We start from the raw sequence: 22,596 nt of genomic DNA, 5'->3' as shown, positions 1-22,596 counted from the left end.
TGGGTCTGTGTTTCTGTAGCTCAAAATCTAATAGTAACACATCAAATGTGCTCATTCCATCAAAGGGTTTATAAACTTTTCTTAGGCTGCTTATTCTAATTGATCTGCCAGAACATTAATTTCTCAAAGGGCAAAGGTCAGGACTCATTAGTGAACCCTTAGCTGCCGTTTCTAATGGACCAAAATTTGCATCCAGTCTCTTTTAACATGTTTCAGCTCTGAGCTTCTCTTGTACTTGCAGGTTTTTCAAGTTGTACAGCACCACTGTCTTAAATCACACCTGTAAAAGAAAGACGAGTACACACCGTTCCTTCTTGGATTGCTTTCTCTATGGCCTTTTCACACCTTTATGATTTAGCCAGCATTTTCCCGACGTATCAAAATGCCTCTAAAATGCTGACATATGCTGAATCATCAATGTTTTTTTTCAATTTTGGGCATATACATAACTTACCTACAACTTGTGCAAAGCACGCTGCAGCGTAAGAACACTGGCGAAGTGTATAAAAAGGCTGCCGCTCGTTACTGACGTTGTATACATTTCAAAATGAGATGCACTTTCATTGGTGATTAATAAAGGTGTGTGTTATTAAAAACTCTGCAGTCTCTCTTTGTGCGAACATGATGAGCTGTGGAGAGAGTCAGAGGAGTGAAACCAGCAGGAACACAGTCTCTGCTCTTTACAACAAGTTACACTTATTGACTGCAGTGCTTTCAAAAACATCACATTTTGAACTTCATTGAATTCAACAACAGCAGCTTTACCGTTGAACACCACCAGACTCCGACATGCTGGCTTCAGCTTCTGTTTCAGAGACTCTGCTGTGTGAGGGCTCCAAGGCTTCTCACACTCACACACACGCAGACACACAGCTCTAAGTGTGTGAACGTGTGTCAACCATCGCATAACTTACCTACAACTTATGGCAGGCATATGCTGGACGTATGATCCATACACTGCATAGGTATGCCAGCGTGCTTCAGCGTTCTCTTAACTTATACAAAACTTACTCATAACTTTTGCAACGTACGCCAGCTTACTCGCCAATTTTTTTATTCGCTGACTTATGCTGGCTAAATCGTCAAGGTGTGACAGGGCCATTAGCTGCCGTTTCTAATGGACCCCAATTTGCATCCAGTCTCTTTTAAGATGTGTCAGCTCTGAGCTTCACTTGTACTTGCAGGTTTTTCAAGTTGTACAGCATGACTGTCTTAAATCACAGCTACCTCCTGTAAGAGAAAGACGAGTACACACTGTTGCCTTCTTGGACTTTTTTCTTTACCACCTGTAGAATCTCAGTCCCTTGAGACATTGTGATTCAGCCAGTTGGTGCAAATGTTGACCATCACCCCTCTCTCGCAACTTTACAGGTCTAGGTCTGCTAAGATGCAGACAGCTGCACCAATCAGCCCAGACAGGGATTTAGTTGTTTCTCTTTCTTGAGCTTCAAAAATCCAGCCTCAAACTGCCTTATTGAAAACATTGTGCTATCCACTTAGCTTCTCCCTGGTGTCCTTTGTTGAGTCTGTTGACCAATCAAAGGCTGTTTTCCAGACTGTCCAGAGGCTCTGTAATGAATGTGAGTCAGTGTTGCTCTCACAGAGACACAGTAATCCTGCTCTCTGTTTTATAACAGCCAAGCACCCAAAGTAAGGAGTAGAACAGTGTATGTGTCATGACAAACTTTTTAATTTAGTGTTTAAGTAAGACATTCTGGGGTTTGAGAACGACAGAAAATGTGGGAAGAGAGGAGGGAGTGACATGCATGCACCAAATCATGCTGGGACTGAGATTGATCCTTTATCCAGTGCAACAATCAGTGAGGACTGAACATGGAGCGCCCGCTCTACAAACTGAGCCAATCCAGCGTCCCTTGAAAATCATTTTTACTATTCTCTGTGAAATTGGAATGAATTGAAGATTGGTATGCTCAGTTCAAAATGAGATGTACTGGCAATCCCCCTTTCATTCAATTTTCACAGATTTGATTTGTCATCTTGAAGGAGAGCCGACTAGAAAGGGTTTCAGAATACAAACAGCTCCCTCATCCAATAGTTTTCTTTTATTGGAGCAGTTGTCCAAATTTGTCTCAGTGAATATGTCATGTGTTGCACAAAATATGAGAAAACATTACAACTTGTGTTTGAAATTTCCCAAAAAGCTGTTTTAAAATCTGCCGTTCTGGTCCGAAACAATCGCAGAGAAGCCAACAGCATCCTGCAGGGACGGATTCCTACTGAACTCAGATTCTCTGTCATGTCTGAATCTGTTTGGTTTCTCTCTTTCACTCGCACAGCGTCAGTGGCTGGAGATGTGTTTTTATCTCTTTGAGGCTGCTGACCTCTCAGCCTCTTTGAAAGGCTGTCAAAATATGAGAGCACCTACAGTATCTACAGTGTCCCTAAGAGCATTCAGTACACCCTGCATCCACAGCAACACTAAACTGCTGCCTAATAGGAGAGACAGGCTGTGATGTCACTTGACTATGATCCGGATTATGTTTTATCTTTGTTACCAAATGTGCCTGACAGCAGTGTGCAGAACTTACAACATGAAGCTTTATGACTGAGAACACATCCTGATGTGCAAACAAACTGCACTGGATAGACTATAAATAGAAACCTGCAGCAACATAATGCTCTGCATGTGAGGGAAAGTTTACACTAATTAGTATGCAAGAAAAGAAGATATGAAACTCAACAGGGACTGTGAGCAATAATGAGTCAACCAAACCTCCTTAAAATACACACCAAGCCCAAAAACAGTCCAACATCACGATGCCTTCTTTAAAAAATGATTGTAACAAAATACATCAAAGATGAATTCTGTAAAGGTTTCACATTTAAAAAGAGAAGTACAACAAAATCATTCTGTGGATTTAGAGATCCTATCATTTTCCTTGCAGAGCTGTAAAGGCCTTCATCTTGCTGTGCGCACCTTTTAAATGCTCTCTCTGGTGTTTTTATTTTAAGAGATGATTAAGAAATGTATTTATCATTCCTTGTTCACTAGATTTGAAGAAGAGGGTGTTTAATAGTCAGCCTATAAGAAATTAATTTGTCAGAATAACCTTCAAGGAGTGAGAAGTATGGGATGAAAACACTTCACACTTAAGACTCCAGAGACATTTTCATTCACTCTCTAATCAAAGACATCATTTGAAAATGTTACAGAACCCATGAGTTCCCCTCTGACAAGAAATTCCATATCAGTCAATCAGACTTTATTTATAAAGTGCATTTTATACAAGGACACTGTAAGACAAAGTGTTGTACATAAAACAACTTAATATAGAATAAAAACAAACAAAGAGAGAGATATATAGTATTAAAATCCCCCCCCATCCTAATCCCAACCCCAGCCCGACCTCAAACCCACCCCACAATCCTAAGGTTAAGAACACAATATATGCAATAATAATAATAATAACAATAAAAATAGAATAAATAAATTAACAAATTAGTAAATGAAAAATAATAAAGAAGTTGCTGAACGAACTGAGGAAAAGCTCTCATGATATCTTAATGAGGAAACACTGGAGGTAAAATAAGATGTTAAAACATCTAGGAAATTAAACTCGCCAAAATAAAATACATTTCTAAGATAATAAAATACTGCAATATTAAACCATTACAAGAAAAGAAAATGCTTAAATACTTAAAATAAGTAAATAAATAGATATAATAAAATAGACAGAAATAAAAAGCGACTCAAATTTGAACTAGATATTAAATAAATAAAGTAAGGTGAAATAAAATTGTTATAAGAATAAAACTCAGTTAAAAGCGAGACTAAAAAGGTCAGTCTTGAGTTTGCTTTTAAAAATGTTGATGCTCTTTGCAGCCCTCAGATCTTCTGGTAGGGTGTTCCACAGGTGTGGGCCGTGATGATAAAAGGCTGCTGAGTCTTTGTTCTTACTTTTGGTAGCATTAAAAGTCCACTACCTGAAGACCTGAGGGTTCTCACTGGCTCATGTGATAAAAGCAAATCTGATAAATAAGAAGGAGCAAGAACATTAAGAGATTTAAAAACCAATAAAATAATCTTAAAATCTAAAAGATAGAAATATTCTCAATACTCAAATAAAAGCACTTTTCAGAGCATGGTGTATCTTGTCTAGGAAAGATACATATTTGTGTTTCATTTATGTGTTTATCTTGGACCTCTGTCAAACATAATGTCGAGGAATAACCCGACAGCTTGCTTCATTATCGTCCAGTAATCAAAGTGAGGTGATAAAGGACAAGCTCACATATTGAGGTTATCAAACCTCATTAAAATACTTTTTCCAATGATAAAAGATGGATGACTATAAATGTTGTATAAGTTATCATGTTTTATGAAACAGAGTGATGCACCTGGCTGAGGTGTCTGTTTCTCTATGTTCTCTGATCTGAAGAAAGATGGCAGCACGTCTGATTTCTGCTCTCATGTCTTCTCTTCTTCTCTGTGTTCAGCTGCTGTAGTGAGCGGGGATGAGACCCTCCTTCTGACCCCAAGCAGGATGAGCCAGCGCCAGGTGAAGGAGCGGGACAAGGAGAGGGAGAAGGAGGCAGGCCTCCAAACGCCCAACAGGGAGCACGTCGCCACCCCCTCCAGCCTCAGCCCAGGGGTCAGCTACAGCCACGGTAAGACAGGCGACATTTCTAGCCACACTTTGCAGGTACTACGGAGGCTAACCGGTTGGTTTGCACGGTCAAAAAAAGTGCTTACATTGGATGAAAATACAACTTGATCAGTCAAGTCTCATGAATTTATGAAGTCATGTTTTTTTTAAAGATCTTTACCAAGTATACCAACATGTGTCCCTCCATACACAACCGTACATTCACTCATACGTCTTTTCGACCAACGTGAACCGGGTTGTATTTCCAGGCTGGTGCTCGCGCTGGTTCAGAGTTGGTTGAACTTGTGAACCAACCTGTTATTCCAACCGCTCGAGCCCGTGGAAGAGGCACATCATGACGTCAGATTTATGTGACCACTTTTCCCAGCCGCGCTACCGTGAACTTTCCCTCACAACAACAACAATGGCGGACAGTGGAAGCTTGTCTCCTCGGCGGACCACTGCTTTGCCTTGGAATCCATTAGTCTCTTTTATGTTTTTAGCTGCAGGACAATGGCGGAAACACGTTTGGTTTGTGTTTTCGATCACGGCAACCTCGCCCCTCGCCCCTGACGTAGGCAGTTCTGGGTTCTAGACCAGCAAAGAGTTGGAGCCGCTCTAGAACCGGTTTTCCCGGGCAGGAGCCTGTTCACTCGAAACACAAATAAAACAGTTCTCAATTGACCGAAGGCTCCGAACCGGCCCTGAAACTGCCTCGGTTGAAAAGGAGTTTCAGACTTTCACACCATCTTTTCAAAGGAAACTAATATTATGAATAAATAATAAAGATAAAAAGAAACAAGTTAAGGAGACCGGACGTTTTCTTGAACCAGGCTTTTAACATCTCAAAGTCTGCTGTGAAAACTGATATTCGAACATTGGCTATAATGAGGGTTTTCTTCCTTTTGGAGACAGCCTCAAGTGGACGCTTGGGGAACTGCAGTTTTTTCCACTCCTTCATCTGTTTCATTGTTCAGCACTAAAGGATTAAATCATTGTGCAAACTGTTTGTATTTCTATGTGATGACACTGAGAGAAGGAATCTGCAGCAGCTGTTGCTAACTCTTGCTAAATGGTCCGATGGGTGGTCTTGTGACAGAAGCATCAAGAACTGGATCAATGCAGCAACAACCACATGTCCGTCTGAATGTGGACAAGCTGTTAAACTCTCACCTGCTTACTGATCATACAACACACTGCATTAGAGCACTATTAGAAAACACCATCATACTGTTATAAAGACACACACACCTCCTCGACCTGAATAGACCTTCATCATGTACGTACATCCTGGTCCTCTGAGCTTTTACAGTCCTGCTTTCTACGTCTTTATATGATTTCCCAGCGTTTGATGATTCAAAATAATTAGCATGAAACTTTCAGACAATCATGCGCACACTGGTGACTCTGGACACTCTGCAGCCCCAGGACAGCTGTCACAGTTATGTTTAGCCATAAGCTCTCCCAGACAGACCTGGTGCAGAAACAATGACTCATACTAGCTGATGAGTGTTCCTCCACCTGCCTGTCAACTGATGCACAGACACAAATCTGCAGAGATCATCACAGCTATGTCTTATTTTTTCACTGTTATGCTAACCCTGTAACCCTCAAGATGTGTGCTTTAAAGAGGTCATCCGGATCTGTCTCTGGTTGGACGTGGTTTTGTGTCGTCATTGTAGTCTAATAATAGTAGGGCTGCTGGAAAGCCCCGCTCTGCAGATTAGGGGCAAATCAAACAGAGGATGTATGGCTGTCCAGAAAGAAGCTGAAGAGTACAGTACATTCAGGAGGGTCTTACATCACCATGCTGCCTCTGCTGTGTTCTTGTGTTAGACCGCCCTCTGGTGGATGTTCTACTGTTTAACTGAACTGCAGGGTTTTGTTCTTTTCATGATCTGTGTTCTGTGAAGTGGATGACATAGTGTTTGCTGTTCCAGATAGATGGCAATGTGTTGAAGTAGGGATGTACATTTTAAGTATTTTCCGTGATCGATTTTTGGAAATGTTAACGATCAATTATCGATTAATTGATAAAAAAAAAAACATTATTATTCTTACGTCAAAAACAATGCCAAATACGTTGTTTTATAATATTTTCTACAGCACCAAAATGCATATAACTGACAGGATTGTATACGGGTACATGTTTGACACGCAGAATATCAACAATCAGACTCATTAAAATATTCTCCGCGGACATAATCTTATAAAGTGAAGGCTGAGACTACTAACAGAAAATTACTTCAGACTCCCAGAGTCCAGTTTTCTGTCTACTCGTTCTTATTGAGAAAAATAAACGTGTATTCGATCAGGTGTCAGCCGGGAGCGCAACCGGGTCATAATCAGTCCAGCGGCAGAAAAGCTCAGACGGCTCTGATGTTGCTGCTCAGCAAACATAGTATACCTGAATTTCCCACCTGTCTGTTGCCTTCGTATCCAAAGGTGGGAAATGTCCTGTTTATAGTTGTGAACCTTATGTCCGTGTCGTTGTTGGCAGCAGTTTTGTATTGATCCTCTTTTAAAAAAGCGCACGGGGAGACCTGATGTGCAGCCGCAGCCGCCAGCTGAGCATCTCCGCTGTGCACAACACCTTTAACAGCCGAATCACATCCAAACATGCTTTAAACTTAAAACACCTCCCTGATAGCTGAGTGTAATATGAGACCACATGATGTTTGTTCCACGTGACGGAAAATTGATAATAAAAATGCGTGTTTCGAGTAATTTCTTAACAATCAATTAATCGATAATCGATTAACTGTGGTCATCCCTATGTTGAAGGTTAAAACGTTTGACGCTTTTGCAGTTCACTCTGATTTAGCTTTATCACAGTCATGTTGCAGTTTTGCTTTTACACTCCTCAATCAACCTTTAGCTATATCTGAGAAATCCTTTAGTGGGGACACTTGCGTACAATAACATCACATTGATTACAAAGAAAAGAACAAGTGCAGACATCCAAGGGAAAAAAATCTGAGGCTAATATTGGTGCTCTGCCACACTTCCTCCCTAAGTAAGAGAGGGAAATTGATATTATAACGATGCACAAGAGCAGAGTATGTGAAAACACAACAAGCCACTCCTTATCCAAGAACATGGAGGGAGTGTGTGGCCCACTACTTCATCACACCTCAAATAAAAAGTGACCAAACAGGTTTAGAGCAGTTATCAGAATCAGAATCAAAAATACTTTATTTATCCCAGGTGAGGAAACTCAGTCATTACAGTTGCACTATACACGATAAGTTATACAAATACAATAATAAGCTCTGTAGAAAATAAATCCATGGTTGAAGTCCCCGGAGATCAGGAAGAGGGCACTCTGGTGGTCTGTCTGGAGTCTGGCTATGGTAGTGTTGAGAACGTTGGATGCCGTAGTTGGGTTGGCAGAGGGGGGATGTAAACAGCTCCCAGTATGACATGTGAGATCTCCCTGTACAGATAATATGGTTGGAGGCCCACAGCGCTCTCATACTATCCCGGTCTGCTCGGACAGTCTGGAAGCCGTCAATGGAGACGTTGTGGTCGGGAATATCCTAATGCAGCCACGTTTCCATGAAGCACACAATGCTACATTCCTGAAACTCCGTCTGACTCCTGGCTAGTCCTATTAGCTTGTCCATCTTATTATACAGAGATCTCACGTTGCCTATGATGAGAGAGGAGAGAGAAGTAGATCGTGCACACATCTTTTGGGAATACCAGAAATTCCACGCCTTCATTTTGGGATACGGTATGGAAAAGTAAAATGATGAACCTTGGAAATATTACAGATTGTGTCACTGATGATGATGGATATTTAAACAAGATATCGCTGATAACAAGGAAGTGGTGCAAGACTGAATCCTCTCCTCTACTGCAGTAGTTAGAAGTTTGAAGAGAGAACGACTGGAGCAAGAATGACCTGTCAACTTTAGAGTGAGAGAAAATGTTTTTTGTAGGAGGTGGAAGAAAAGGAGGATGTGTGTGAAATGTTTTTGGACTGACTGTATACTTACTTTATTAATACTGCTCTTCTCTAATCATGCCTCTTTAGTCTCTGTTCTATGTATATTTTGACCCCACATAGTTTGTTGTTCACCTTTCTGGTTGTAAAAAGCTTAAGTTTAAATGCATGTTAAACTTTCTGATCAGCAAAAACAACATGTTATAATAAATACAATAGGCAGTACCATTGTTAGCTGAGTCTGCAACTTAAAAGTGCACATTTATTGAATTTATACACACTTATTTAGTGACATGTTTCCTCCCTCCTTTTAGAGAGCTGTGAGCCTACTTTCTGCCACAAGAGGGAGCAAGCATAACACTTTGCTTGTTTTTGAGCCTTAAAAAACATCACTTCTTGACTTCTTGACTTCTCTTCACACACTGCTTAGTTTGAAGGTGTGGACATATCAGCTGCCCATGGTCATAGCCTCTTTGAGAGCTTGTTTAGCCTAACTGCTGTTCAAAAACCGGACATTTATTTATTTGTCATGCTTTTTTATTTGACTGTTGATAAAACAAAATGAACAGGCAGACAAAGTGAGGAGCAGTAATACTGTGTAATCAGGCCCTGTCTGTAAAAACTTTAGTTGTTCCTTTTTTTCCTTTTAAGGTGAATTATTTAAGTCAAGGCTTTAAAAACTGCACAAAAATGCACGACTAGAAAAGCAACAACAATGCAACATCAACATAAAATGAATAACACAAGTGACCCGGAACAGATGAACGAACAGTTAAGCCTTCTGATCTTTATTCTACATCTGTGAATATTCTTCTTCAGAAAACGTCCGGTGTTTTAAGTAAGTAAACTTGATTTAGCATAGCACCTCTCATAGTCACAAAGTGCTTCACAGAGTATCAATATCGACAAGACCAAACAATTTGCAATAAATAAGACAAAAAAGAAAGGAGACAAAATGACATCAAATTACAGAAGATGGTCTAAAGCCATGACAAACAAAGTTTGGTCTGAGGATCTGAGGGGTCTACTGGGGATGAAAGGGCGGAGCAGGTCAGAGATATATGAGGGTGCTTGATGATGGAGAGCTTTATTTGTTAATATGAGGATATGAAACTGTATTCTGTTTTTGATTGGCAGCCAATGTAAGGAGAACAGGATGGGGGTGATGTGGGTTGTATTGCTGGACCTGGTTAACAGTCTTGCGGCTGCATTTTGGATTAACTGGAGTCACTCAAGGGAAGATTTATTGAGGCTGGTGAAAAGAGAATTGCAATAGACAAGCCGTGAGCTGTGTGTGTTTATCAGGAATCGGTTCCTCTTCATGCACAGGACACTGAGCTTTGTGTTGCCCTTTATCTTGATGGTGTTGGTCTTTCTGAATCAAATCAGCGTAACACATTAAAAACCAGTCTCTGTCTCTCTGTAAATAAAGAATTTATAACAAGCTATAATTCGAGCCTCCTAGTACGATGACATGTTGTTGTCTGTCCCGGGTCTGCGTCTCTGAAAGCATGGAAGCTTTTTTTTTCTGACCCATGACTCCATGCACCAAAAAACGTGTTTCCATGGCAACTGGTGTTTTGCTTAGGCTAGCCCTTGGTCCTGCATCAGTGTGATGACGGTGTGAGACTCTCAGTGTAAGGTTTTTGGTCCCTAAATGTTTGGATTGGAGTAAATTTGAATCGTAGTTTTTCTCTCACCCCAGACTGACATAGATGGATGATTCATTAAGGCGTCAGGTGATGATGACTGCTGCAGTGACGTGTTCATTATTAATTAGATGGAGATTGGAATCATGTGAAGATTCACAGCTAAGGTGCAAGGATTGATCAGGAGTAGAATTTGCTCATTCAATCATTGATGCTGCTCAGTGCAGACAATAACAGTTCAAGAGGATGATTCGCTACTGAAGTGCATCATGTTGAGCTGAAGTGCATTCACTGACTGACCACATTCATACATAAGAAAACGCTCTCCTAAACACTTCTTCATATCTTCACACGGCCAATAATCCTCCAAAGAAGGTCCCCTAGTGTCACGATTCAGCAAACGGCAAACAAAAAGTGCAGGACCCAAAAGCAGATTCAAAACTTAAAGGATTTAATAACAAAAGTTACTGTCGAACAAAAACACTGGAAACACAGGAAACACTGACACAATTGGAAAACTTGAAACATGTGGGTGGGGTAGACAATGACATACTACTTACTACATACTGAGTTTTGGCAAAAACATTACCTATTGCTAGTATAGTAGGCGGTTTGAAAACAGCTATAGACTGTTTTCAATACGGCCTGCTACATATTACCTACTAATATAGTATACAGTAGGTACTGCCTGCTACATACTGCGTTTGAATTTAGTATGTAGTATGACTGTTCTGTTGGGTCTGATCTGCAGGAGGCTGGGCCAGACGTCACTGGATTTCTGGTTTCGGAAGCGGAAGTAACAACGGCCAGCTGATAGCGAAACCCGCTTCTTTAGCATCACTTGTGATTTAAAAAGTGAAGAAGTAGTTTATATGGAATTTAATCAGTTTCACAGCACCTAAAAATGGAGTCCAAAAAGAAGAAAAAGAAAAGCGGAATGAACGCTGTGCTTTGTGGGAAACAATATGCGAGGCAGACTGGTCTGATGCATTCTGAGAAAAATTCCCCGAATCAGTATGACATCTGGGAGTTTTGGCATACTGCAGATTTTGCTCTTGTTCACATACTGCATACTGAATTTTGGCCGAACCAGTATGTACTGCTAGTATAGTAGGCGGTTTTGAAAACAGCCCAATTCTACAAAATACAAACAGGAAACCCGATAGACAAGAAACACACACAAGAATCACTATGGAACACGCACACAAGACAAAGATTCCATACAGTATAACCAATACAGAATATAAACAGGGTAGAAACACAAGGATAATCTATAGAATAAAACCAGAATCAGACAGAGTACAACAAAGAAAATACAAACAAAAGCAACTCATGACACTTAGAATACATCAGATTCTGTGTCGATCTCAGATTCACCCACACGAGCTGCATATTTCATCCCACAGCCATCACAAACACTACAGACAGTCGACACCTCAATCTAACAAGTCTGCAGTTGGGACGTGGGAGTGCCTTTCAACAGCGAGATGAAGAAGCGTGAGCTACAGAGACGGTTTCCTGGCCCTGATCCTTTTGTCCCGTCATTAAAAGGAAAGCTCAGATCTACTGGAACACTCTGAACCCGCGGAGGAGTCGTCCTCTGAGGCAGCTGTCTCTCTGCGTACTCCTCCAGGGTTAGAGGAGTAGTGTGTTGAAGTATATTTCATTATGTCCCTTGTAATATTCTTTGGTTTTGAGAGCTCGTGAATGTGAGATTTAAAAGTTCAGTGTGCCGTGAGATGAATCAGTTTTGCAGGAAATATTAAAGGACTAATGTTTACTGATAATTAACAGATATGGAACAAGGCAGAAAGAGTGGGAGGAAGACAGGTAAACACAGCCTGATAAAGTAGTCCCTGATCGCAGTTTTATTAATTTATTTAATTATTAGGACAGACCTCGTGAGATGTACCATCTTGTTTCAAGGAGGTCCCGAGGGGTAATTCATAACTCCTCCAGGAGTCGGAGACACGCAGCCCAAGCCTCATTTATTTATTAATGAGTTCCAGTAAACAACGAGATGAAAAGAAGTCTTTCTAGAACGTGAACGTATGCAGAAGTGTTATTTTTTATAGATACTTTGATACATATCTTGTTTTACTTGGAAAATCTAAGTCATCTCCACTTCTGGTTGTGGCATAATAATACACAAGGATATAGAAAACGTTGAGGTAGAACAGTCCGTGTTTTTATTTGGACGATAAAACTGAAAATCCCTCAAAGTAAAGTTACAAAAAATGTAGATTTTTCTGTCAGTTATTATGTAGCTCTTAATGTTAAATCAGCAGGTCAGACCCATAGACTGTATAAATATGGGACATCTATTCTACAGCCATCCTCAAGTGGACGCTTGATGAACTGCAGCTTCCGCATGGGCTTCATATTTTAAGAGCAGAGGTTGCCGCTTGGACATGACTATAGACTGTATAAATAATGGACGTAGTATCCGTGACGTCACCCATCTGTTCCTGAAGCACTGTTTTGAAACCAATCATCGGCGGGAGCCATATTGGAAATGCGGAACTCAACCAACTTCAGTGTGAGGTAATGAGGCGGGGTTTGAACTCCTAGCCAACAGCTATGTGTTCCCGCCTGTCAATCAAGCCAGTCCATGTCTTTGAATTGTGTGTATTGGGTTCCAATGTTTCTGCAGCCAGCCTCAAGTGGGACGCTCGATGAATTGCAGTTTATAACACTTCGAATGGGCTTGCATATATATTTTTTTTTGATCAAGGTCTTTTTATTAATATAGTACAAGAAAAGTAAACAGTCATTTTCATCGTACAAACTTTTTTCGTTTTTCTCCCCTCCCCCCATGTCTCATTACCAGTACCAGAACATACTTGCCAGAAATCAAAGACAAAACATACATACATGTAAAATATAATAATAAAACATAATACTCCTACATATACTGTATATAAACCTACATACCTACACATATACACATACACATACATCTACACATTACACACTAAGATCACTTCGTCAGCACTTAGAGTCTCAAAGAAAGTCAGAAAGGTTCCCAAGTGTCAAATGGCCTTCATATTTTGAGACTGGAGGTTGCTGCTTGGTATTGCAGCACAATGTGAAAGTGTGATTGTTGAAGAAACAATGCTTACGTGTTAGCTTTAAGTCACAGTTTCTAAGTCTATGAGTTGTTTTTTTTGTTTTAGACAGTCTAAATGAATCCAACAAGCAGTTTTTCTTCACCCCTAAGTTAGCATGATTAGCTCGAGCTACATCTGAAGGCATCAAAATGCTTTGAGCTCATACCCGGGCATTCATCCATTTGTTAAAATAGGGATGCTTAGTGAGAAACCACTAATTGTTAATATCGATCACTTTCCTCTTTCTCATCCAGTAATTCAGAACTCTGCTGTTTCAGTTTCAGATGCTCATGATGTTCAGATTTATCATGCAGCTCTGGTCCCATTTCATTTTGAGATCAACCGACATTTGGTAAAAATGGGTCTGTTTGTAGTCTGAAAGCAAGCAAACTGTTATTTATAGTAAAATGTTGTGTGTAACGAGTCTGCAGAGTGCTTTCATAATCTTGCTGACGTGTTGAATTATTTAGTTTAGTGGGATTTTGTTGCATCATCACATACGCACAGACAACTCTGGGGTCTGACTGCCAAGTGGGTTTTTTTGTCTTTCTGACCAACCATGAACAAAATAAACCCGAGAGGTTGTTTGATAAGGCGTCTTCAATCGGCTTTGAAGACGCTCTCTCTTTAACCGCCTTTACAGCGACTTGCTGTCCTGTCCCCAGGTAAACATACCGTCTGACCCAGGGAGGACGTGTGTGTGTGTGTGTGTGTGTGTGTGTGTGTGTGTGGTGTGTGGTGTGTGTGTGTGTGTGTGTGGTGTGTGTGTGTGTGGGTGTGTGTGTGTGTGTGTGTGAACGATGTGAAAAGAGTGTGATGAAGTCTGAGAGACCTGATGAGCTGAAGGATATAAAAACTGAATAGGTTGAGTTGAGAGATGGAAAAAGCAAGGTGCTGCAGGAGGGAGAGAGAGCAGGTGGGTTCATCATGGATTTAAGCTCAGCCTCAGGGATTAGGCTCCACCAGACGGCATTAACAACACGGAGGGGGCTGGTCTTATCTGCAACCTCAGCCACTGGCAATCCAGCGTTCCTTCCTCCTCATCCAATGAGTGGCTGAGCTCCTTGAGGCCCAAAGGCTAAGAGGGACGAGGCTTGAATCAGAGATATTGACTGTAGATTCCCATAGAGGTAAAGGAAGACTGGGCGAGATGATGGGGACTCTCTTTTCCGTGAAGCCTGAGCTCTGCTTATGTGGGCCACACACCTGGCTGGACTGACACAATGTTGATCTAAAGCTGGAGGGACTTGAGCATGATTTTTTGAGCGCTTAGTCCTGTCAACTCTTGACCTTGGGACACTTTTCTTCTAAGTTTTACCCTGAAAGAAATCAAGGTACGGTATCAAGTAGCCTGTGTTGGAAAGCTAGTGCCTGGTAATGTTTTAGAAAGAGCAACAGCTTCACCCTCTCGCCCCCTTCCTCTTCCTCCAGAGGATTTCTGATCCATGCTGTGTTGTTGCTTCAGGTTTGTGTTGCCTTTGTGTGTGTGTGTGTTACGTCTGTGAGGCTCCTTAATGAGGACAGAACGAAGATCACACCAGTGTTTAGTGACTTTACACACTCAGTTGTCATTTAGACCTCCTTCGTCTTGAAGGTACCTGGATACGTCTTACAGCGAGACTTCAAGAAGAGCAAAACAGCAGAGATGCCTTGAGGTCAATGTTCAAAAAGCCTCTTTGTTGCAAAGCTAATCCCAGGCTTACAGGGTCTCTATGCAAGCCTTTATGTGAGACTATATATGTCTGGCCTGCATGTGAACCTCAGTCTGCAGTGCGTGTATCACTTGCTCTGCAGGTATCAGATGTATTGTTGCTCCTGGGTTACTGTGTCACAGTTTTGTCTGCAGTGTGGTCACGTTTTTTCAGCCTGACATGAGACTTTAAGACGAGTTCCTTCAGAATGCTGCTCAGGTTAAACATAATGATATTCACAGGAAAGCTACAAGACTAAACAGCAAGATGATTGTGGGTAGTTTTGACTCATGTTTTCCTATACCAGCTTATGAAACAAATTATGCTTTGGTTTCAAACATCACTCTATATTGTTATTCATCTTTTCTTTATGAGATGTTTTCTTCATTTTCAGATAATCAGCATCATTTGAATAGATAAGATTGAGACTTTTCTTCTGTTTTTAAGTCAACACAGTAAGGCTTAAAGCTACATCCCTATCTGAAGATGCTAGCCTGTATACAGCAACACTGCTAACTTTCTGAAGTTAAGCAGGTGCAATGTTTGCAAAGATTACCATTTAAGTTTAGCTTATTTGGATTACAGTTTGCAAACTGCAATAATTACACCTCAGCCAAAAAAGACAGCTGAGGCTGATGGGAGAGTAAAGCATTGGGTATATTAATTTGACCTGATGCAGGGGCAAGGAAGGGGGGACAACGGGTTCCCAGAATGCATATGGGCCAACGTATCCCATGTTCTTTGGTCCCCACACACAGTTTTGTTGCTTACAGACATAATTGGAACTACAATTAGGGTTGCAAAGGGTGGACAATTTCTGGTAAAATTTCCATGGGAAGTTAAGCTGGGGAATTTTGAAAATATTCCAAAGTAGAAACTTTCCATGGGAATTTAGGAGAAATAGGATAATTTAATGGAAAGGTATCATATCTAATCATAAATATTTGTTTTGCTATAAGCAGACATCCATCAAAAATAATACAATTAAATTTGATAATTGTAAGTTTAACATTATGCTAAATATATTTTCCCCAACTATATTTAAGATCCCTATTAAGAGCCAACCTTCAATTTAGTAAATTCCTGGTGTATTCCCATACATTCCCGTTAATCCCCATTGAAAGTTTCTAACTTTGAAAATTCCTGGAATTTTGCAACCCTAACTAAAATCAAACTACAGCCCTCCTTAGGTACTAAAGATCTAGTCCCCTGGCTGTAGTTTCTTGATTAACGTGCAGATCCTGAAACAGGTATGTCTCAAGGAACTCACACCTATATCTCTACCAAGTGTTTTTTACAACAAAGCTCTGGAAAGACTGACAGATGTTGCCAGATCCAAATCCACTTGCATGGCACCCTCAAAGTAATTCTTGAGGATGCAATAATTGTGTCCCTTTTTGATAATCAGTGACCGTGTTGGGTTACGGCTCAACAGGGCTGCTATAAACCCCACTAACCCTTGTGCTGGCCTGTCTGGCATGGCAGCCCTCACTATACCTGACACCATCTCACCTGATACACATGAGACATAAAGCCCTGGAGCAGGCAGACATTGTGCACAGGTAACTCCATCCTACCAGTTCAGGCAGGGTGATATTCAAACCATGTCTGCGTTTATGCTTAATGATTCCTAAAGAGGGGATAATCTTTAAGTTTTAGTTTTTTCTGTAGAGTGCAAAAGGACAATTCATAGTCTGTTAGATGGCAAAAGGCAGAGGATGACAGACTGAAGGATGACAGAATGTCTACAGTTGGTTAAAGCCACGCTAAGCTAGGGATTAGTTCTGTTTGTTCAGTAATAGAATAAGGTGAGGGCAGGATTTGCCAAGTCTCAGTTCAAGAGTCAGTCCCAACTTGACTGGAAGTAACTTTAAAAATGAATAGAGTTAGAAAGTATTCCTCAGTTGTGTCAGTGTCAGTAGAAATGGGCTTTTCCTCTGAAAGCAGGTTAATTAGTCCGGGGATCTGCGCTCCACATCCAGAACTAATTAACCGTGATAATAAAAGCACATTGGAGCCAGACAGGCACGACTGCAGCTTCATCAGGTCGATGATTCTTCTGCTGTCTCGGTTGTGGGATGTTTACCTTTCCAAGCTATCAGCATGAAAGTCACCATGGAGCATATTTATGATGCGTGCATCCCTTTTCCAAGGGCGAAAAGAAAGAGGGAGTCAGGCCAGAGGATTGTTCACAGTCAACAACATCAACACGACGGCAGACAATGTGCAGGTTGGGTTTCAGGGATAAGGCCCACTGCCCAGACTCTTCATCTGTGTGGAGATACAGTAACAATCAGCAGGCAGAATCTTTTATAAAGGCATACAATCTTCTTATATGTTATCTTTTTTGGATGGGCATTTCAAGCCAAAATACTACATGATAATCATTGACTTCTATTCAATTTTATTCGAATAATCACCCCCCACACCCGTTTGTGTGGCAGTCACATTAACCAGCAGCAGGATGAGGTGCTGCAGTTAGCAATCTTCTTCTTCTTCTGTTTCTTAATGCGGTTAGCAAACAGCTTTAAGTTGCTCTGTAGTCACCGTCTGGCGGGAATACTGTAAACCAGGCACCGGTCAAAACAATGAAAAATTGTACTTTTAAAATGAAAAAATATTTGAAGTAACTTTCCGTTTTTACTAAGTGAACGAATATATGAATATTGGAAAATCATTGCCCATCCCCAATATCTTTATGATTAATGGTGGACTCATTCTCCCAGCTTTCTGCGCAACAACTGCAAAAGTTTGACCTATAAACGTATAACATGAGCCATTATTCTCTCTAAAGTGCAGCTGCATTGTGAGATAAAATTTCTGGGAAACGGTGTCCTAAGTGCGTCACACTCGTGTGCAAACAAAGCAGTTTACAGACGGTGCCACCTGCCCTGCTGCAGACAAAGCATCTGTTTGCAGCAATATTTATTGTGCTCAGGGGAAACACATGTTTCAATGCAGCATTCAGTGACCACCGCCACATTGGAGACTGTTTTCTGACACTCCAGCTGTCCTACTTGGATAAAGTAAATAGGAAATACGACTTAATAAAGTTAGATTTTAATGGAGGAACTTTCCTGAAACTGTTTGTTTGTATTGTAAACAGCCTGCCGTTGACATCTGGAAACTTCAGCACAGTCAGCAGAGTTCTTGTGTAATGGAGTGTTTCGTTCTGTCCTCATTTGAGCTCCTGTTTTATGATGTCTGTGTATGTGTGTGTTTGTGGGTGTGCAGTATTATTAATAGAAGACACTGTTTATAAGAAATATTACCTGAGTGATGAAGTCTGGAGCATAGGTGTGATATCAATGACTGTGCAGAAAAGGGACACTTCACTGTTTTAAATACGGGTGGTTTGATAACTTCGATCTATGTAGGCCATTTATGCAAAACAAACTCGGAGGAGTCAGTGTTTCTTAAACCACAGAATCTCCTTAATGCACCAATATGGATTCATGTGCATTTCAGATTGGTGAACCCACACCAGGCTGGGAAGCGTCTGTGTTTGCCAGACTGTCAGCTTGTACACCCACAGACAGAAAGCTCTGCTGCTCGCCTGATAAGGTTATGAACAAAGTAGGCTTCTCTCGGTGCTCGATCATACATTACGGTCAAACGGTAGAGACACAAAATGTGAGGAAGAGCATTTTGTTTCATATTGAGGCTGAAGCAATGCATATACTCAGAACTAAACAAACGAAAAATATCTCATGAGACTACATATAAGCCTCATTGACCTCCTGATAGATGTCTTATTTTAACATTTTACAAGTCAGACGTTAGACCTGAATTAATTGTTGTGTGAAAAGAACTCCACAAAGTTTCTTTAATTAAGTCGTACTTTTTCCAAGAAACTTACCACGTACATTTTGATTTATGCCTTCTAAATACTTGAAATGAAACATCCTCATGCATCAGTCAGGTCAGTGTTGCTTATAATCAGTCTAATAACTCATTTTCTTTACCCAAAATGAGACAAAAAAAACTTGCATAGTTCTTAGTTACTAAGAACTGAAAATAAACTGATTGTCAATTTGTGCAGCTTAAAAAATATATATTATTTTGGCATTGTGCCTCACGTTTACATGAAATGTATAGCATTAAATAACTAGCAAGTTGTATTTTAAGCAGATTTCTTCATCAAAGGTTATTACACTTCATCCAACTTTGCAGACCATTCATAGTTTGCAGCACAGTCTGCTCAGTTGTGATTATCTGCTGCAAACAGTAGTGAAAGTAAACAACTGAGTCAGAGCTGTGTCATCTGCGCAAACATGACTCAATTCATCAATAAGCCCATGCTCCTTTCTTTGATTAAATCTTATTGGAGCACATTAAATACCTGATTCATTATGTCTGTGATAGGTTTATGTAATCCAGCATGGGCTGTAGGTAAGCTTCAGGAGCCAGATACAGGTGAAGAAGGTGGTCTTCTAATTTGAATATTTGTGTAACAGCTGATTGTTGACATTGAGTGTAGAGTGCTGTGATTTCTTGAAAGACTAGAAAGTCAGTATGTAAGTGCAGTCCATTAAGTATTTATCTACAGAGGTATCTGCTTCCACTCTGTCCTATAAACAACTTAATGTCTAAACTCACATTACAGGAAACACTGCATACGTGAAGAATTAAACATAGCGGTCAGATCATTTGGCTTGATGAAGACGCTCTGAGAAGACGCATGGATCGAGTCTGTAGAAGTTTTCACAGTTGACTATCAGCCACACGAGCTGCTGAAGCACTTGGCTGTTTGACGCTAGCTGGATGGCAGGATTATCCGCAGCAGCTTGAGATTATGCCTCTGCCTGTAACAGTTTTCTCATCTGTGGCGTGTAGCACGTCCAAGTCAGTGCAGACCCTGACGGTTGATTTGTTATGTTGAATTCAGACGTGAAGATTGGGCATCAGATTTCTGAAAAAAGAAAGACACTAAATCATTCCTGTTTTTATTGTGATGATGATGCTAAACTAAACTTCAGTTTGAAGATGATAAAGGAATCGTAGTTGTCAAAGACACGCCACCAACAATGACTCATCCATTGATGGTTGAAGAGCAGTGAAGTGTCCCTTCGTATATGTAAAACCATGACTTAGATTGTAGCCTCTGATTGAGCTGCAGGGAAAGATAAGATGTGAAACATAAGAGCTGTTTTCCAGCTAAGATGCAGCTCTCCCACCCATCCGGAGGAGAGGGGAGTAGGAGGGGCTCAGCTTATTCGTTATTAAGTACTTACAGGCTGCTGCTTTCATACACACTCACACGCTGAGCAGAGAGCCGGTGTGTGTGTGTGTGAGGCAGGGAGGGAGAGCAGTCGGCTGAAGGCAGCCTAGAGGAAAGCAGCATACTGCACCGCTCCAATGCCTGCTGTCTGAGCTACTCTTTGTGTGTGTGACTGTGTGTGTGTGTGACTGTGTGACTGTGTGTGGTGTGTCGCTGGGATTTCCGCTCGGCTCTTTAGCTGACTGAGACGGATCGAACCGTTTCCCCGGCCCCCCTCGACCTCCTACCCTTTAGTTTCCTTACTACTCCCATTCCCTCCTCCCCCCCATCCTCCCACACTCCAAGGGAGATCCAGCCGCCGGCCCCATGATGAAAGAGGAAGGCCTGTTGAGTCGTCGCCGCTTCTCCACGTGCGGTGGGACGGCATCACTTCGGCCACCACACCCGGACGGACGTAAACTCATCCGCAATGCTTCCTTCGGGGGCTACAATGAGCTGTCACCCATCTCGCTGCCAGTGGGTGCTTGATCGCATGAGGACGTTGTTGTGTGAAGCTTCATGCTTTGAAGTGTTGCCTGCGGTGTGAGTAGACCTTTAGTTTATTGTGACTTTTAAATCGTGGATGTAGAACGTGAGAACACCTGAGTTACCTGTGTAGTGTTTTGGATTGTGGTTGTAGTGTTTCGTGGAGGCTGTAGCTTGAATTTTCTGACCCTTTCATACAAAACATCAAAGAGTTTTTGTGTAAATCGTCCGGTAAGCTCGCTCACACTCAGCTGATTTGTGTCGGCTCTGTCTTGGGTTTCAGAGAATTTAAGAATTGAGAGAGTTCATGAAGTTCTTATGTTTTCCTGCAACAAGAAGCACATTGTTCTTTGAGATGAAGGAACCTCAAAATGTAGATATGAACCTATTAACCTCATGGACACAGTATGAAGAAGCTTTCTCTCTTTTATATGAAGATTATTTCTAACTTATAAATGTAAATGATCTGCAACAACTTTATTGATTCCACTCTGAGCTCTTGAAATGGAGCAGCTTAAGACTTAGCTGTTTAATGTTACACGTCACAGCCCCGGTGTCACAAAAAACGTCTGTAAATATGCACTTGCTTTAACTCTTTAGTCCTCAAAGAGCAGTGAAGAGTTCACATGCCGGCGCACACATTATGTCCTGTTCATAGACATTTAGTTCTTTAGCTTGCAGAGCCCTGGTTGTAGAGTTTCAGAAATCGTACGTTTGTTCGATAATCCTGCTCCAGTATCAGCCATGAGGACAAAACATTATGTCAAAATGAAATTATCTAGAGATTCAAAACTCCTCCTGCTTGATGACTTACTTCTCTCTGCCAGCAGAGCTCTGACAGAGACACTGATCAATATCAACTCAGCTTTTATGATAGGATATCAAACCGGAACACAGGCACTAAAGTTCAGTCTAAAGGAATAACCAATCTTAATCCTATATTTCTATGTAGGTCATGAAGAGGCATCAATAAGAATGAGACTATTTTAAAAACAGCGAAAAGCTCCTAAAAACAGCGAAAAGCTCCTCACAGTGACTCAAAGATATAAATGGAACAAACTGAACTACCTTCTGTGGAAGAAATGATCAACCCCAAGACCTGTTGTGCATCATTTTAATTTCAATTTTCTGAAACAGGATGGTTGGATGTTATTGTGGAGCCAGCATGTACGCATCGAGTCTCTCATGGAGGCTGTTGAAGGCTAATGTTCTGAGGAAACAGAAGTAGACTGCCTCACTCCGTACAGCCGAGAGCACTTCACAGTTATATATTTTATAAACGCATACTCAGTCTATTCTTCCTCCCTCCTTTAACAAGCACTCAGACTTTAGAGTCCATTAATGAGGATCTGACGTCTGTTCATCAACAGCATCCAACATCTGTGTGCTGTGTGGTTTGTCTTCGACCCAGAAAGGGTGACACTGTGAGGCTGATAAATTATATATCAACAGTGGAAGGTAATTAACTCCTCTGGTGAAGGTTCACCGAGTTTCCCACTTTTCATGTTATTTTTGCACCTGCTCAATCATCAGAAGCTTACTTGCATGTGGAAGAGAGAGGCTGGCCAGAATAAAAAGGTTGTCTCTTATTTTGTGGTTTACAATACAGTAAAAAGACCAGAATGTGAAGACGTGCAGGAAGTCCTATAACCTTACCTCACTTACCCCAAACTCGTGATTCAAATAACGAACCACAGGAACTGGGTACCTATATCAAAACGGAACAGTAAGCCATGTCTAAGACGCTAGTCCACTGCCTGTGCCTGCAGTTTATATAAACGTTTTATTATCGTTATTTAAAGTTATATTTTTGGGCTTTAACACCTTTATTAGAGTGGATTGCA

General features: G+C 41.0%; 1 protein-coding gene across 11 annotated transcripts in view; it reads left to right on the top strand.

Annotated features, from left to right (window-relative positions):
• The window catches only part of osbpl8 (oxysterol binding protein-like 8), a 140,720-nt gene that overhangs the window by 74,504 nt on the left and 43,620 nt on the right, over positions 1–22,596 (top strand). For all 11 annotated transcript variants that reach the window (XM_034673248.1, XM_034673253.1, XM_034673251.1 and 8 more), the window contains one exon: positions 4,459–4,629. In XM_034673248.1, coding sequence (XP_034529139.1) covers positions 4,459–4,629 — 171 coding nt within the window. The remainder of the gene's footprint in view (positions 1–4,458; positions 4,630–22,596) is intronic.

This window comes from Notolabrus celidotus, chromosome 21 (assembly GCF_009762535.1).
Source record: "Notolabrus celidotus isolate fNotCel1 chromosome 21, fNotCel1.pri, whole genome shotgun sequence".
NCBI classification, from domain to species: Eukaryota; Metazoa; Chordata; class Actinopteri; order Labriformes; family Labridae; genus Notolabrus; species Notolabrus celidotus.
Note: the sequence above shows the minus strand (reverse complement) of the source record. Positions and strands in the feature narration are given on the sequence as shown.